At 43.5% G+C, this 15,558-nt stretch overlaps 1 protein-coding gene across 2 annotated transcripts in view; it reads right to left on the bottom strand.

Moving 5' to 3' along the window:
* The window catches only part of lnx2b (ligand of numb-protein X 2b), a 33,044-nt gene that overhangs the window by 5,471 nt on the left and 12,015 nt on the right, over window positions 1-15,558 (bottom strand). For both annotated transcript variants that reach the window (XM_061788698.1, XM_061788697.1), the window contains exons 3-6: window positions 12,230-12,423; window positions 7,600-7,799; window positions 3,037-3,441; window positions 2,647-2,778 (exon numbers count right to left, since the gene is read on the bottom strand). In XM_061788698.1, the coding sequence (XP_061644682.1) occupies window positions 2,647-2,778; window positions 3,037-3,441; window positions 7,600-7,799; window positions 12,230-12,423 (931 nt within the window). The remainder of the gene's footprint in view (window positions 1-2,646; window positions 2,779-3,036; window positions 3,442-7,599; window positions 7,800-12,229; window positions 12,424-15,558) is intronic.

Below are 15,558 nucleotides of genomic sequence, written 5' to 3'. Positions count from 1 at the left end.
ATGTGACAAAACGTATATATATTGAAATAATGACGTGTGGTGGCAGTGGAAGACCACTGAATTGTTCTGCCTGTCACTATACATCGCTGATATAGACAGATGAACAAAAATAAAAAAAATTGTTCTAGATATCACAATTTTCTGACTAATAAATTGAGATTGGATCATTTCCCACGCTGTTCAATATTTACGATCGTAAATCATAATTCTGAGTTGGGCTGAGCCATGGACTCTTTGATTGTGATGTAAAACATAGAACCACCAAAAATTATAACAGCCGATGTTTAGCCTTCATTCGTGTTTACATAGATCATATTTGTATAAATAAATGATATACATGTATTTAACTTATATTTGTATAAATAAATGATATACATGTATTTAACTTTTGTCCAAAGACACATTTTTTTAGAAAGTATCAAACCGTAGTCATGCTGATTAGCGCAGCATACACAGGAAGTCCGCTAACCAGTTTTCCGGGTTTCCTCACTTGACGTTCCGCATATAGCAGAATGCAGTTCAAAATAACCCAGCTAGTGCTACACTGGTGAGATAATTTTCATGATGTGGGCGACTTTAGAGAGAGGTGGCTCAAAATTAGCCAGAGGTGGCTGCAACAGCATCTGTGTACCCCACTGATTACATTTTTACATTAGTCATCACTCGAAGGAGGAGAGTGCCTTTCTGTGTATATGTTGATTAAGCTCTTTGGATCACTCTTGTCATTAAAGCTAAAATTCACGGAGTGGTGCTGCCAATCACATTGAACAATCGCCTTGACTGAAAAGCCTCGGGCAGTAACAAATGTGGAACATGTGAGATGCAGGCGACGTGCAAGCTCCCACACTGGTGTCTCGTAATGGAGAAGATGTGTGGAAAGTGACAGCTCCCGGCAGCCTCCTGGCTGAGCTCTACAGACTGTAAACTGTCGAAAGGGAAGCTCGGGGGAGGTGGCGAGGCCTCTTCCTCCGCCTGGCGGGAGGTCCCCTCCCCCTAGTAAGACGAAAAGGCTCCACTCTGCAGGCGAAAGCTAACTGTTACCCACTTTGATCCTCTGCCACCCAAAGAATGAAGGGCCCAAAAACAACAAGGCAGCAGCCCCGCGGTGGCAGACTGAGCAGCACCCCAAGCCTTTTGATCAGGACAGAAGGAGGCCCTCCACGGATGCTTTCATCTCTGCGCTGCGACGCAGGTGTCTGCTCTCAAAGCTTTGCACCCCCAGTTGGGGGGCTGCTATTCTTCCTGCTCACGCTGCATGGAAGAACTGAGTGGCCCACGTCACAATTACACTGTATAAACACTAACAATGTCCGGTTTTAGGATAGCACGAGCTGCAGTCAGGAAGCTGGACATAGAAGCTGCGAATTAAGCCGTTTCCGAGTGGGACAACCGGGAAAACATTTCAAGTTATGGAGCAATGAGGGGTCAAGAAATGCTGTTTTCCAGTTGAAGCCAAGGATACAACCGTATTTCCCGAACCGGAAGCCTTTCCCGCTTTGCATTTGGCTGGATTTACACTGCATGGTTCATGTGGCACAATTTCCATTTTTGTTGGGATAAATATGGTCATGGTAGGTAGCGTCAAGAGAAAAAAATAATGCATGTAATCAGATACCTTCAGATCGGAATCAGGCCTCTTTCGAATTTCCAAACAAAACAGATACATATTGGAGGTCTGCCAATGTGAGTGCAGTGACTCACAAACCCCGGTACCAGCTTAACGTCATCAAAACTCTAAATGTTCAACGAAACCAAAACATTTTGTCTAATGAAAGTTTCCTATCTTAATGCGAATATAATGAGAAAGGCCATAGACTGACTAGTTGTAATTAGCAGAGATTTTACGGTAAATATAAAACTTCAAACAACTGCTACTATTATTACAGCAACACAGAGAGCTTGGAACGATACTAATAGGCATATATTGTGAATATTCTCTCTCCTCTATGGAAATATTGAATATTAAAATGGCAAAATGTGTTACTGAATTACACAGAAGGGGTTTCCTTTTCTTCTTGCTGCTCATTTTGTTCAACTCTTCTAGTAGAGCTCAGTGTTACCCGGCATGTTGCAGCACAACATGGTTCGACACTGAATGCGCACAACTAAATTAAAACTTCCCTGTATACTGTAAAAACCCATAAAATATGATCACGGCCTCTAATAGGCATAACACTAACCTTTATTATTTGTATTATTTATGCATTTGTATTTACTTTGGTGTTGATTAGCCATTTATGTTCAATTTGCACATCTGCACGTGGGTTGTTTTCGTGTAAACACTGCAATTTTGGATATGTGTCACTTGTACATGGAAATAGACGGTCAAAAAAAAAAATGATATACCTGCAATGGAAAGCCAGCCTTTCATGTCCCTTTTCCACTGCACAGTAGCCCTTCACCTCAGTTCAGTTCTACTTGCCTCAGTTTGTGGTAAATGTTAAAACTGTTCCATATTTACGATCACAAATCCTTGCGTGTGGTCTACACAGAGTTCGGCCGAGTCACATTCACATTTAAAAAATTGTTTAGGATGTTAAAAATTGGTATGTGTGTACTCCGCTTTACACGTGTGAAATTGTGGAATTTGAGGGGTTAACATCTGAAGACGGTTCAGTAGATGTGCAGAGAAATGTTCCACCGTACCTTCATGTAGGTGGAGCATCGTCTAAAGTATTGCGGCTCAGGCACCCTCCTGGTCGCTCGGCCTTGTGGTCCGCCTTCATCTAGAGTCTCTGCTGGCCTCAAGACTACAAAGTTGACACGCACCTCGCTGCCCTGCACAAAGAAAAGACACAACTGTCAATCACTGGTAGATTAACTTGATGTTTTATCTTAAGGGCAATCAAGCATGTGGAACCTTCAAGTGTCTGCCAAGCAGAATCATGAAACTACCTTTTGATACCTTTGTGATCTTAAGAATTTACAACACTTCACTTTTTCCACAACACTCCATAATGACTGTGAAAAAGATTTTCTTTTTGGGATTTTGATATAGCTAGGAAATGAAAAGATAACAGCAGGGAAACACTGTACCTGTATGATCTGGGCAGCACTCTCCGGTGTACCGTGCCTCAGGTCGTGTCCATTGATGGCCAACACTTTGTCGCTGTTCTTCAGTTTGCCATCTTTTGCTGCCAACCCTCCCGAAAGCAGATCCAGGATGAAGACACCACTCTCATCTGATTTGCGGATCAGCTTTATGCCGAGCGGTTCCGAGCGTTGACTCTTGGTCAACGTCACCTGCAGTACCGTGCCAGGATTGTGAGCGGAGACCATGTTGCCATGGGCGCCGCCGGACGAAACGGGGTGCTGATCGGAGCTCGCCTCCCTCGGTTTGAAACCTTTCTCCTGCATGACGGTGAGCCTGACGAGGGAAGGCTGGCGCAGCAGGGCGACGGCCCTAGCGTGAAGGACAGATGCCAAGCTGATGTCATTCACCTGGAAACATTGTAGCACAGACAAAAATAAATTAAAAGCTATGTTTACATCAGCAGCATAGGATGGAACAATTAACCCAGATTTGGCTTGTTTCCATTATAGGCTGTGTAGACAGAAGGGCAAGAGTTGCACATATAAAGTTGAGGCTGATTTTTATTTGAAGGTAGGAAACTAAAATGTTGCCGTTTCAGTTACCACATCTTCCCTCTGGCCGATATAATATTTACATAACCAGATTGAACTTTAGCCACCATGCTGAGGGAAGGACATCAAAAATTAAAGTTTGTCAATCAGTGACAGCAGCCACAATAAGTTAAGTGTGTCAACCTGCGGTGCTCACGCCTGCCCGGTAGTAACCACACCTTGTTGCCATGGACACCAAACCAGTTTATCATGAATATCTGCCTTCATATTCCCTACTTTAAAGAGGCATGTTTACAAAACTGGGGGGAATTTGAGGAAGAGTTTTGTACTTCCAGTGGTTGACAGTAATACACACAGATTTTTTTTTTTTAATGTCTCCTAGGAAATTAACATCGTCTAAACTGTATTTTTGATTGAATCAAAAATACAGTCTAGACAATGTTAATTTTTTAAGAGACATAAAAAACATATTTCAAAAATAAGGATATTTCTAAATGACCACCAAACTTTTGACTGGTAATGTATAAATACACTGGTGTTTTCATGGAAAATATGAAATTGTATAGGTGACCCAAACTGTTAAACGGTAACATCTGTATACTTGTATATAGTTTTTACTTTAAAAGTACATTAGAGATTTGCTTTTAGAAAAGTGCTTTTATTTTTGCCTTCTTTTACTCTGCTGTTTGCAGCCATGTCGGCATTGCAAAAGAGATTTTCTTTACCTGGATGGATGAATGAATGAATGTTTTAGATTGGGCAGGATGTTTGGAGAAGTGGTTCGCACATCTGCCTCAGAATTCTGAGGTTGAGGGTTCGAATTTCAGCTCCGGCCTTGCTGTGAGGTTTGCATGTTCTTCCGTGCTTTACGTGGCTTTTCTGCAGGAACACCAGCTTAGCCCCAAATTCCAAAAGCATGCATGTTAGGTTCACTGAACAATCTAAATTGTCCACAGGTGTGAATGTGCATGTGCTTGTTTGTCTATTTGTGCCCTGAGGATAGTTGGCACCCAGCCCAGGGTGTACCCCACCTCTTGCCCACAGTCACCTATTTAAAAAAATAAAAATAATAATAATAATAATAAATTAAAAAAACAAGAAAAAAAAAAAAAAGAATATCGATGAATGGATGGATAGAATGGTGTAGTCACTTACCTCTACTAGGTACGCTTATCACACGCTTATTTTTCCATGAAAAAAAACATTATAATAATGATATGCACTGTTGTGATGTTCCTTTCCTTGAGCAGTCACCTTATCGTGGTGGAAGGGTTTGTGTGTCCCAATGATGCGAGGAGCTAAGTTGACTGGGGCTTCACGCCACTGGTAGGGTCACCCATGGCAAACAGGTCCTACGTGAGGGACCAGACAAAGCACGGCTCCAAAAAAATCCTATGACGAAGAAAATATATGGATCTAGGTTTCCCTTGCCGGGAAGCGGGTCGCCAGGGCCCCCCTCTGGAGCCAGGCCTGGAGGTGGGGCTCAAAGGCGAGCGCCTGTTGGCCGGGCCTGCACCCATGGGGCCCGACCGGGCACAGCCCGAAAGGGTAACATGGGGGGGGGTCTCATGGGCTCACCACCTCTGGGAGGGGCCATAGGGGTCGGGTGCAGTGTGAGCTGGGCGGTGGCCGAAGGCGGGGACCTTGGCGATCCGACCCCGGCTACAGAAACTGGCTCTAGGGACGTGGAATGTCACCTCTCTGGCAGGGAAGGAGCCCGAGCTGGTGTGTGAGGTTGAGAAGTTCAGACTAGATATAGTCGGGCTCGCCTCCACACACGGCTTGGGCTCTGGTACCAGTCTACTTGAGAGGGGTTGGACTCTTTTCCACTCAGGAGTTGCCCACGGTGAGAGGCGCCGAGCAGGTGTGGGTATACTTATTGCCCACCGGCTCGGCGCCTGTACGTTGGGGTTCACTCTGTGGAAAAGAGGGTAGCCTCCTTCTGCCTTCGGGCGGGGGGACGGGTCCTGACTGTTATTTGTGCCTATGCACCAAACAGCAGTTCAGAGTACCCACCCTTTTTGGAGTCCTTAGAGGGGGTGCTGGAGAGCGCTCCCGCTGGGGACGCCATCGTTCTGCTGGGGGACTTCAATGCTCACGTGGGCAATGACAGTGAGACCTGGAAGGGCGTGATTCGGACGAACCGGCCCCCCGATCAGAACCCGAGTGGTGTTCTGTTATTGGACTTCTGTGCTCACCACGGATTGCCCATAACGAACACCATGTTTAAGCATAAGGGTGTCCACACGTGCACCAGGACACCCTAGGTCGCCATTCGAAGATCGACTTTGTGGTCCTGTCATCGGACTAGCGTCCGCATGTCTGGGACACTCGGGTGAAGAGAGGGGCGGAGCTATCAACTGATGGCTCCGATAATGGGGGAAGATGCCGGTCCGACGTGGCAGGCCCAAACGTATTGTGAGGGTCTGCTGGGAACGTCTGGCAGAATCCCCTGTCAGAAGGAGTTTCAACTCCCACCTCCGGCAGAACTTCACCCACGTCCTGGGGGATGTGGGGGATATTGAGTGAGTGGACCATGTTCCGCGCCTCTATTGCCGAGACGGTCGACCGGAGCTGTGGCTGTAAGGTAGTCGGTGCCCGTCGTGGCGGCAATCCCCGAACCGTTGGTGGACACCAGCGGTGAGGGATGCCGTCAAGCTGAAGAAGGAGTCCTATCAGGCCTTTCTGGACTGTGGGACTCCTGAGGCAGCTGATGGGTACCCGCTGGCCAAGCAGAATGCGCCTTAGATAGTCGCTGAGGCAAAAACCCGAGCGGGCGAGGAGTTCAGTGAGGCCATGGAGAATGACCTCCGGACAGCTTTGAGGAAATTCTGGTCCACCATCCGGCGTCTCAGGATGGGGAAGCAGTGCACCATCAACACTGTGTATACTGGGGATGGGACGCTGCTGACCTCGAATCGGGACGTTGTGAATCGGTGGGGAGTATACTTTGAAGACCTCCTCAATTCCACCGACACGCCTTCCCATGAGGAAGCAGAGTCTGGGGTATCTGAGGCGGGCTCTCCTATCTCTGGGGTTGAGGTCACCAAGGTGGTTAAAAAGCTCCTCGGTGGCAAGGCCCCAGGGGTGGATGAGATTCGCCTGGAGTTCCTCAAGGCTCTGAATGCTGTAGGGCTGTCTTAGTTGACACGCCTCTGCAACATCGCGTGGACATTGGGGACAGTGCCTCTGGATTGGCAGACTGGGGTGGTGGTCCCCCTTTTTAAGAAGGGGGACCGGAGGGTGTGTTCCAACTACAGGGGGATCACACTCCTCAGCCTCCCTGGTAAGGTCTATTCAAGGGCGCTGGAGAGGAGGGTCCGTCGGGAAGTCGAATCTCAGATTCAGGAGGAGCAGTGTGGTTTTCGTCCTGGCCGTGAAGCAGCGGACAAGCTCTTCACCCTCGGCAGGGTCCTCGAGGGTGCATGGGAGTTCGCCCAACCAGTCTACATGTGTTTTGTGGACTTGGAGAAGGCGTTCGACTGTGTCCCTCGTGGAGTCCTGTGGGAGGTGCTTCGAGAGTATGGGATACCGAACCACCTGATACGGGCTGTTCGGTCCCTGTACGACCGCTGTGAGAGTTTGGTACGCATTGCCGGCAGTCAGTCGGACTCGTTTCCAGTGAGGGCTGGACTCCGCCAAGGCTGCCCTTTGTCACCGATTCTGTTCATAACTTTTATGGACAGAATTTCTAGGCCCAGCCGAGGCGGAAAGGGGGTCCGGTTTGGTGGCCTCAGAATTGCATCTCTGCTTTTTGCAGATGATGTGGTTCTGTTGGCTTCATCAGGCCGTGATTTCCAACTCTCACGGTTCGCAGGAGAGTGTGAAGTTGAGTTTTGGTAGTTAAATAAATACAAAGTTTCAAAATCAATTAATTATATTTATTAATCGTGATCTCATTATCAATCAAAATAATCGTGATCATTATTTTTTCCCTAATCGCCCAGCCCTACCTGGAGATACGTGTGATGTCATGGCGACAAGGTCTATACATTTGAGAAGGCTCACTCTCACCTCTAAGATGTGGTCTCCAGGTGCTAGTCGACCGTCACGAGCGGCTTGCGAGTCACGTATGATCTCCTGGATGACGATGTTGCCAAGCGGCGTGTCTTTGCCCCCCACGATGCGCAAGCCCAGGTCTTCGTCTGCCTCGTCTCTGAAGAGCTCTACCACATTGGACTCGGCCACTAGGCTAGAGCGAAGTGGCGTGTTGTCTGGCAACGATAAGAACAACAACCACGTGGTCATAAAAACATCTGTCCTGCTTTCCTCCATTTTAAATACCATTTTACAGTGGTGCCTCAAGATATGAGTGACCTGACTTACAAGTTTTGTGAGATACGAGCAGTCAATCAGCCAAGTTTTTGCTTTGACTTAAGAGCCCAAACTTGAGATTAAAAAAAAAGATGCTTCAATCTGTTGATTGCCACTACCAGTTGGAGTTTACTCAAAAACTAACCATAAAACATAGAGAGTTACACTTTTTGTATTTGAAACAACCACATAGTCCCCATCAAGCATACAGTGGAAAACACCACAGCCACACAGGCTAACAATGTAACACACACAAAATAACACCAACCAAGGGTGTTAAAAACAATTTTAAGCTGTGGATAAGAGATCCATTATGCCAGAGAAGTTACAAAGATACGGTAACGAAGAGTATATTCTGCAGAAGATGTGAGTCATTCACACTAATTGAATGTGGAGGGTTTACACAACAGAAGAGGCTGTAAGTCTTATTACATTATTAAAGAAAAATTGAAGGTCACTTAAGGGTGCAAATGTTGTTAGTGTATTTGTACGCAATACCATACTGTTGATTGCATGTTTTCTTATTAAAAGACATGTAAAACTAAAGTTTTTGGAACATAAGAGCTGACAAGAGATACTGAGCCTTCCTGTTGCATGACAGGAGCACAAAAGGGTGGCGGGGTAGAGTGAGTGTGGGAGTGACAAAGTGACAGCACAGCACGCGAATGTACTACAGAATGTGTGTGTGTCTGGGTGCGTGCGTGTGAGAGACTTGATTACACTTCATAAAACCAGTTAATATTTTAACATTCTCTTCTTATGTTTTTCTGACTATTTCACAACAGGGGTCTCAATCATACGGCACGGGGGCCGAAATCGGTCCGCTCGAGAGTACAATCTGGCCCACAGGATGAATTTGAAAGTAAAAATATCCATCCACCCATTTTTCATACAGTTTATCCTCACACTGGGCGAGAAGCGGTGTACACCGTGAACTGGTCGCCAGCCAATCGCAGGGCACAAACAACCATTCTGACTCACATTCATACCTACGGGCATTTAGAGTCTTCAATCAACCTACCATGCATGTTTTTGGGATGTGGGAGGAAACCAGAGTACCCATAGAAAAGCCATGCAAGCACAGGGAGAACATGCAAACTCCACAGAGGGGAGGGCCTGGATTCCCAGAACTGTGAGGCCGATGTGCTAACCAGCCGGCCACCGTGCCACCAAAGTGAAAATATAAATAAGATATTGCAGTGGTGGTGGCGACGAAGGATAATTTTGAGAATTAAAATGCTAACGAAGAGAATACAGTTGTGATAATTCCTGCGTCTTCATAGGTTGAATTTTAAAGTGCGATGAGTTATTATGCACACATGTAGATGACAAACTGAAGCAACATTTTCACAAAAAATATGGTTTTGTAAAAGGATTTTTAAAAATGTAATTAAATCAAAAGATTTTCCTAATGTACTTGGATTTGTTTCGCATTACATTAAGTATGATTTTAGTGGTCCAGTCCAGTTTGACATCAAACAAGGCTGTAGGTGGCCCCTGAAATACAAGGAGTTTGACACCCGGGTTTTAGAATATACTGTAACTTTTCTTGATTAAAAAAATGTTAAAAACATTTTTAAAAGAAAGAAAAAGGTTGGAACAGATTAATTGCATGTCCATTCATTTTAATGGGGAACTATGTTTTGAGATAAGAGTGTTTTGAGAGAAGAGCATGGTCACAGAACAAATTTAACTCAGATCTCAAGGCACCACTGTATATTAGAAATTAGTCATGATTAAGATTTACTTTGACTTCAAAATCATGTACTGGCCATCAGTACATGACAGTAGCTAATCTTTAGCTGTACAATTTTACATATTATTTTTAAAGTTGTACGTTATGTGATGACCACCTGCGTGTTGTAATCCTGTTAAAATGTTATTATAGACACTGCAAATTATGACAAGGATTACAACAGTTTGCAAACGTTACATGGAACAACTCCAAAGCGATACTATTCGGTTGCACTTCAAGAGTTTTAAAGTGCTCCACATACGGGTGCATCACAATAAATCTGCATATTATAAAAAAGTCGATGTATTTCCATCATTAAATTCAAAATATATTGTAAAGATCTAGTAAACAAATAGGAAAATACTTTTTCAGAGGGCAAATTTCTAACTAAATTCTACATTAAAAATAATTTTGTTTCTAATGTAATAGTTTACATTCTTGAGAATTGTAGGGGTTTCGTAATCATCAAAATTATATCATGAAACACTTCTCTCCATGTAGTGAGTCTATTTAATACGAGTTTCACTTCTCAATTGAACTTGAACGTTTTCTATAATATTCTAGTTTATTGAGATGCACCCGAGAGTGAGCACACTCCCTTTGAAAAGTAACCTTTGGATTTATTTCTCAGTGAAAACAAGAACAAATATTGATTCTGAAACAATACTCAATGTTGTCTAACTAATCTGTAGGGGCGTGCCCGTTTATGTTGAGCACTGTACTGTAAATTGTTGCTTATCATTGATAAGAAAGAGAAAAATACAAATCACCCCATGTTTCAACTGACGCCTGTACTGAAGCAGAGGTGAAAGGCCTTCAGTTGTAAATAAATAATGTAAATATGACATAATGCAGTGTCAATAGACAGAACGGCACATGATGTTCGATTTTGTGGTGTAGATAGGTAAACCAAACAGGACAGCAGGGAGGACTGTCGTCACACAGATCTCATTGAACCAATACACATTGCTTTTACTAGTTAGGAAGTATCAGCACTATGAAAAACACAAAATCATTCAGTTATCTGCATCACTCAATGTGTCAAATAACAATATTGAGATGTGAAGCTACTATTTCTACCTATTTTATGTACCTCCTATTGGCACATACTACAGTAACGTCCGGTATATTGCCTTTTATCGTTGACGCCCCTGCTATATGTGGATTTTTAAACGATCACGCTTTATGAGTTTTAAAATAGGCAAGTTCAAATATAGAGTTGCAAGTCTTCAGTGTAGTACCAACATGCTGAGCAGCACTGAGGTCTCTTGTATGTAGATGCAGCGCATTTAAGAGCAAGAAGAGGCAAAGAAGGTCCCCTACTAAGCTGCAGTAATAGTTGTCGTTCCCACAGAGCAGAGAGAATATGAGTATTGTGAGTATTGTTGTGTGCTCTGTATGTGTTTCTGCTCCATGTGTCGATGACATCTATGCTCATTTCCATTACCCTATCTATGGTATTTTGCATTATATGGTTAGCATTAAGCTAGTGGACTTTTGTTAGACAAAATTAAATCATCTGGTTGAACATTTTTGTGTTAAAATACACAATGTTTAATTTTCTTTTACTGCCTGTGTCACTCCTCCATCTGTGTTGAAGAAGCTTTACAGGTTTACAATTACGGTAACATCTATGCTAATTTCTGTTAGCCTGTCTATGGTGTTTCACATTATATGTTGCCATTAAGCTAGCAGACTTGTTATATGGTTTGGTTTAACATTTTTGCTTTTAAATTGTCTTTTGGTTTTATGTGTCAGTTTTTACAATAAACCTCCACAAGCAGTGACAAATTAACAGCTAAAAGCAAGCACACTTTTGACTGTTATTTGGAGAACTCTGCAAATGAGTCTTTTGTTTTCCTCAGTGATGTTATATGATGGTCTCCCATTTCTTGACTGTGAGAGAGTGAAAACAGACACTAAAGGCTTCTTTATACTCGCGCGGACGGCGACTGCACTGACGTCACTGCGGCACGGTATGCTATGTAGAACCAAGGGCACGCTGGTACGTCATCGCAGCATGTGACTAAAACGGCCCAATCGCGAGAGATTATATCCGCGGCGTTCGACGCGAAGCAACTATTTTTGTCGGGTGTGCGGCTAGCTATGCAGAGGTGCTGCGCGGGGCAATTCGTCGGTCACGTGATGCATTGTGGGCGTTGGGGGCCGCGTGACCGCGGGAGTATAAAGAGGCCTTAAGAAAAGGCACTAGGTTTAACCATTTAAATCGTGTGAGAGGTAAAACGAAAGTTGAGTTAGGGTTAGTAACCTGGGTCTGGAACATATCTGAACTACATCATAACTAGACGTAGTTCCAGACAGGCTTGCAAGAAGCTGGTTGTAATTTTCCAGTCAAAGGGTGTCTGGTAAGAACAACTGTGATGTGCTGCGTGTTCCTGCAGCTACACTAATGATTCACCCGTGGCAGACTTAGGGACTCAACAATCAGCAATTCTAATGCGTCTACAATCACTCCCCATAGACGTGGGATGGGCACATCAGTGAGATCATTTCTAGCCAACTCAGCTAAACATTAGCCAATCATGAGGGAAAGACTTATGCAATAGAAGCTTTTTGATGACAAGTACTCCATACCATCCTCATTTTCTTCATAGGCAGGGTTAATGAGTCCAGGATCGGGCAGGTCTCTGGTGGCGCTGCGTGGCGGCGTTTCTGCATGTTTAGCATCAGCAAACAGCTCGCCGTCGCCTTTACGCCCCTTCAGTTCATTCCACGAAGGCCTCTTCCTCTTCTCCGCTTCCTCCCGGAGTCTCCTGAAAGGGGGACATCTGGGCAAAGACAGAGAATATGCTCAGGGAGAAGTGATGACTGATCACTGGCTTTTAAATAAATAAATGGAAATGGCAGCATTACGAGGTCCAATGAGCAGGGTGGACATAAAAACAGAGAGGAAAAACATGATAAATATGCTTAAATGTTACAAGTATGCGTGTCAAGTTCGTTCGAGTGCACAGAAGACTGTGTCCGCTCGAGTGTGGAAAGGTGTTTGCGCATTTACTCTGTCCTTAATATCTAGCTTAAAGTTCAGGTACTGGTACACGCTTTGTCCTCACTAGCAAAACAATTTCGCACACTAGTTGAACAACTGTGTCCACAACTGTGTCTAATGGTTTTTTGCACTACTAGTGCCACTTTCGGCCTACTAATGCAGAATTAACCCTTACTAGTAAACTATTGTGCTGCACTAATAATGCTACTAGACCCAACTAGTATGCATGTGTCACACACTAGTAGCCCTCTTATCAAAGATATATATATAAAAAAATGCTCAAACATCTTTCCATATAGCCGTTTGAGCATTTATGTGATGTCCTCGATATCCAGCTTAAGGTCCATGTAGTAGTAGTACGCTCTGTGTCCTCCTTCGTAAAACCATTCAGTGCACTGTGTCTTACTGGAAATGGTTTTTTTTCATGACTGCCTTCCACGACTGTATGACATCCCTGCACACTAGTAGGACAACTTTGAAACACTAGTAGGACAAGTTACTAGTGAGGCAAAACTACTAGTGGGCATTTTGATACTACTAGTAGGGTCCAGGAGGCTACTAGTGTGTGACACATTATAGCTAGTTGGGCCTAGTAGTGTTACTAGTGCAGTAATATTGTTTACTCGTAAGGTTTAATTACGTATTCTACAACAGAGCCCTAGTCATTCCTAGTAGTCCTACTACTTTAAGGTCTATGTACTACTAAAATCTTTGTCCTCTCTCATAGGACAATTTTGGCATACTAGTAGGACCTGTTACTAATGAGGTAAAACTGCACCAGTTGACCACTGTGTGCTACTAGTGAAGGGCTAAGTGCTAACTAGTAGAGTTTTAAGTAATTAGTAGTACCAGTAGCATGCAGTTGTCAGATAGTGCACAATTCTTCCTCCCTAGTAACTTGTAGTTGTCATCATAATATGCCAGAGTTGTCCTACTACTGAGGACAAAGAGCATACTAGTACAGACCTTAAAATGGATATCAACGACATTGCATAAATGCTCTAATGACTTTATGGAAAGCCATTTATTTGATATCCTTGATAAGGAGGCTACTAACGCGTGACACATGCCTAATATTTAGGCTTAGTTGCATTACTAGTGCAGAAGAGTAGCTTAGTGTATGGTTTAAATTCATACTCATGGGCCAAAAGTGGAACTAGTGATGGAAAAACATAACTAGTAAGACAGTTGTTCTATCAGTGCGCTGAAGTGTCTTACTAGTAAAGACAAAGATTATCCTAGTATGTGGACCTTAAGATGGACATCAAGGATATGGAATAAAAACTCAAACTGCTTTCGATACTTTAGTCTGCTTGTTCCTCATATCCGAACTTTGCCCCCCTTGGTTGTTTGCACAGAGCGGCTGCTGCCTGCCAACCACAACAGGCTGCGTCATCACGGCCGACCTCAGACATAAGCACCTCGCTGACCATGTGGATAACAAGGCGAGTGATTTATAGTTCGCCTCAAACTCTGAAACCTCAAGTTTTGCATGTCTCAGAGGAAGTGATTGTGCATTTGTGATGGTGATGTTACACAATCAAACATATACTTGTAGCAGTCAAAGCAGGTCTCATATTTTTACTGTACATACACCACTCTTCTGTTGATGTTTTTTTTTGTTTTAGTATTCTATGAAGTGGAGCACAATGGCACACTTTTTATAATAATACACACACACTTACATAATGTATGGCTGTGTTGGGACTCCCTCCCTTTCCACAATACAGTGCTCTATTGGAGTGGGGGGCTGTCAGTTTGCATAAATGCAAGTGTACCTAATGATGTGACCAGTGAATTTGCTGTATAATGCATTAAATTACAAATGAGCTTGCAGGCTTTTTAGCAGCTGATTAGAGAAGATCAATACCACTCTTGTCTCGTGTCCATTAGTATTAAAATACAGCCATCAACCTTAGTTTAGCATTAAACAGCAATCAGGCTGAAGCTAAATCTGTCTGTTTGATTTCTTCAATAAATGTCCAGACATGTTGCCTAGCAACCGGCAGGAAGTGTCAAGGAAGTTACTGTCCCTCAGCTGAGAAGCTGTGTGGCTCATAACTACCCCAGGATTAAACACATGCATTTAAATGTGTGACTTTGGTGCACCTTAGACATCATATAGTAGAAACATTAGCCCATTTGTTAGTATTTATGCTAAACTAAGAAGCTGCAGGATTTGGCTTTAATATTTAACTGCTAAATCTTCTTTCCTCAACATCGGCAAGAAGGAGTGTATTTTTCCACATGCATCACTATTAGCTTGTTATGCACTTGCTCTCTACACTTTAACTTATTTGGTAATTGTTTGACATTTTCTCATTGTTAGTTATGCTAGTTTAGTTGACCCATTTTGTACTTTTTAATTCTGTGGGACACCTTTTGTATAAGGGGACTGCAACTACATATATCACACTTTTGCTTGATTCTGTGTAAAAGGAAAAGGTGAATACATCCTGGATCTTCTATGATGTGCACTGTAGTGCCAATTGCGCTGGAGAGAGATTTTAAAAAACTAAGGGAACTTTTATATGGACGGTTTAAAAACTGAGGTATAAGCCCTCTAAGAAATGCGCTGTTTATTTTTCTTCAGGCTTGGGAAATCACCTTTTTGGGGCCTCAACATGGCCAAAAAACGAAAGCTCACCAATTTTTGAAGGTGTATCTATCCTGGAGAAAGTGTTTGTATTTTAGGGTTTTCCAACACAACCCCACACAACTCACTCAGTAGCGCCGCCTGGAAAGTTTGAAAACATTATCCCCCAACGCCAGTTTTTACTGATTGACGAAGTTCAGTGGACACACACGAAAGGATTTTGGACCATTTTGGTTTAAAGCAGCCATTAGGGAATTCACCCAATATGTCGATGTGTTTTCACTTATTTCTCTTTTGTACTGGATTTATTTTTAACTA

The sequence above is a fragment of the Phyllopteryx taeniolatus genome, chromosome 10 (genome assembly GCF_024500385.1).
Source record: "Phyllopteryx taeniolatus isolate TA_2022b chromosome 10, UOR_Ptae_1.2, whole genome shotgun sequence".
Lineage (NCBI taxonomy): Eukaryota > Metazoa > Chordata > Actinopteri > Syngnathiformes > Syngnathidae > Phyllopteryx > Phyllopteryx taeniolatus.
Note: the sequence above shows the minus strand (reverse complement) of the source record. Positions and strands in the feature narration are given on the sequence as shown.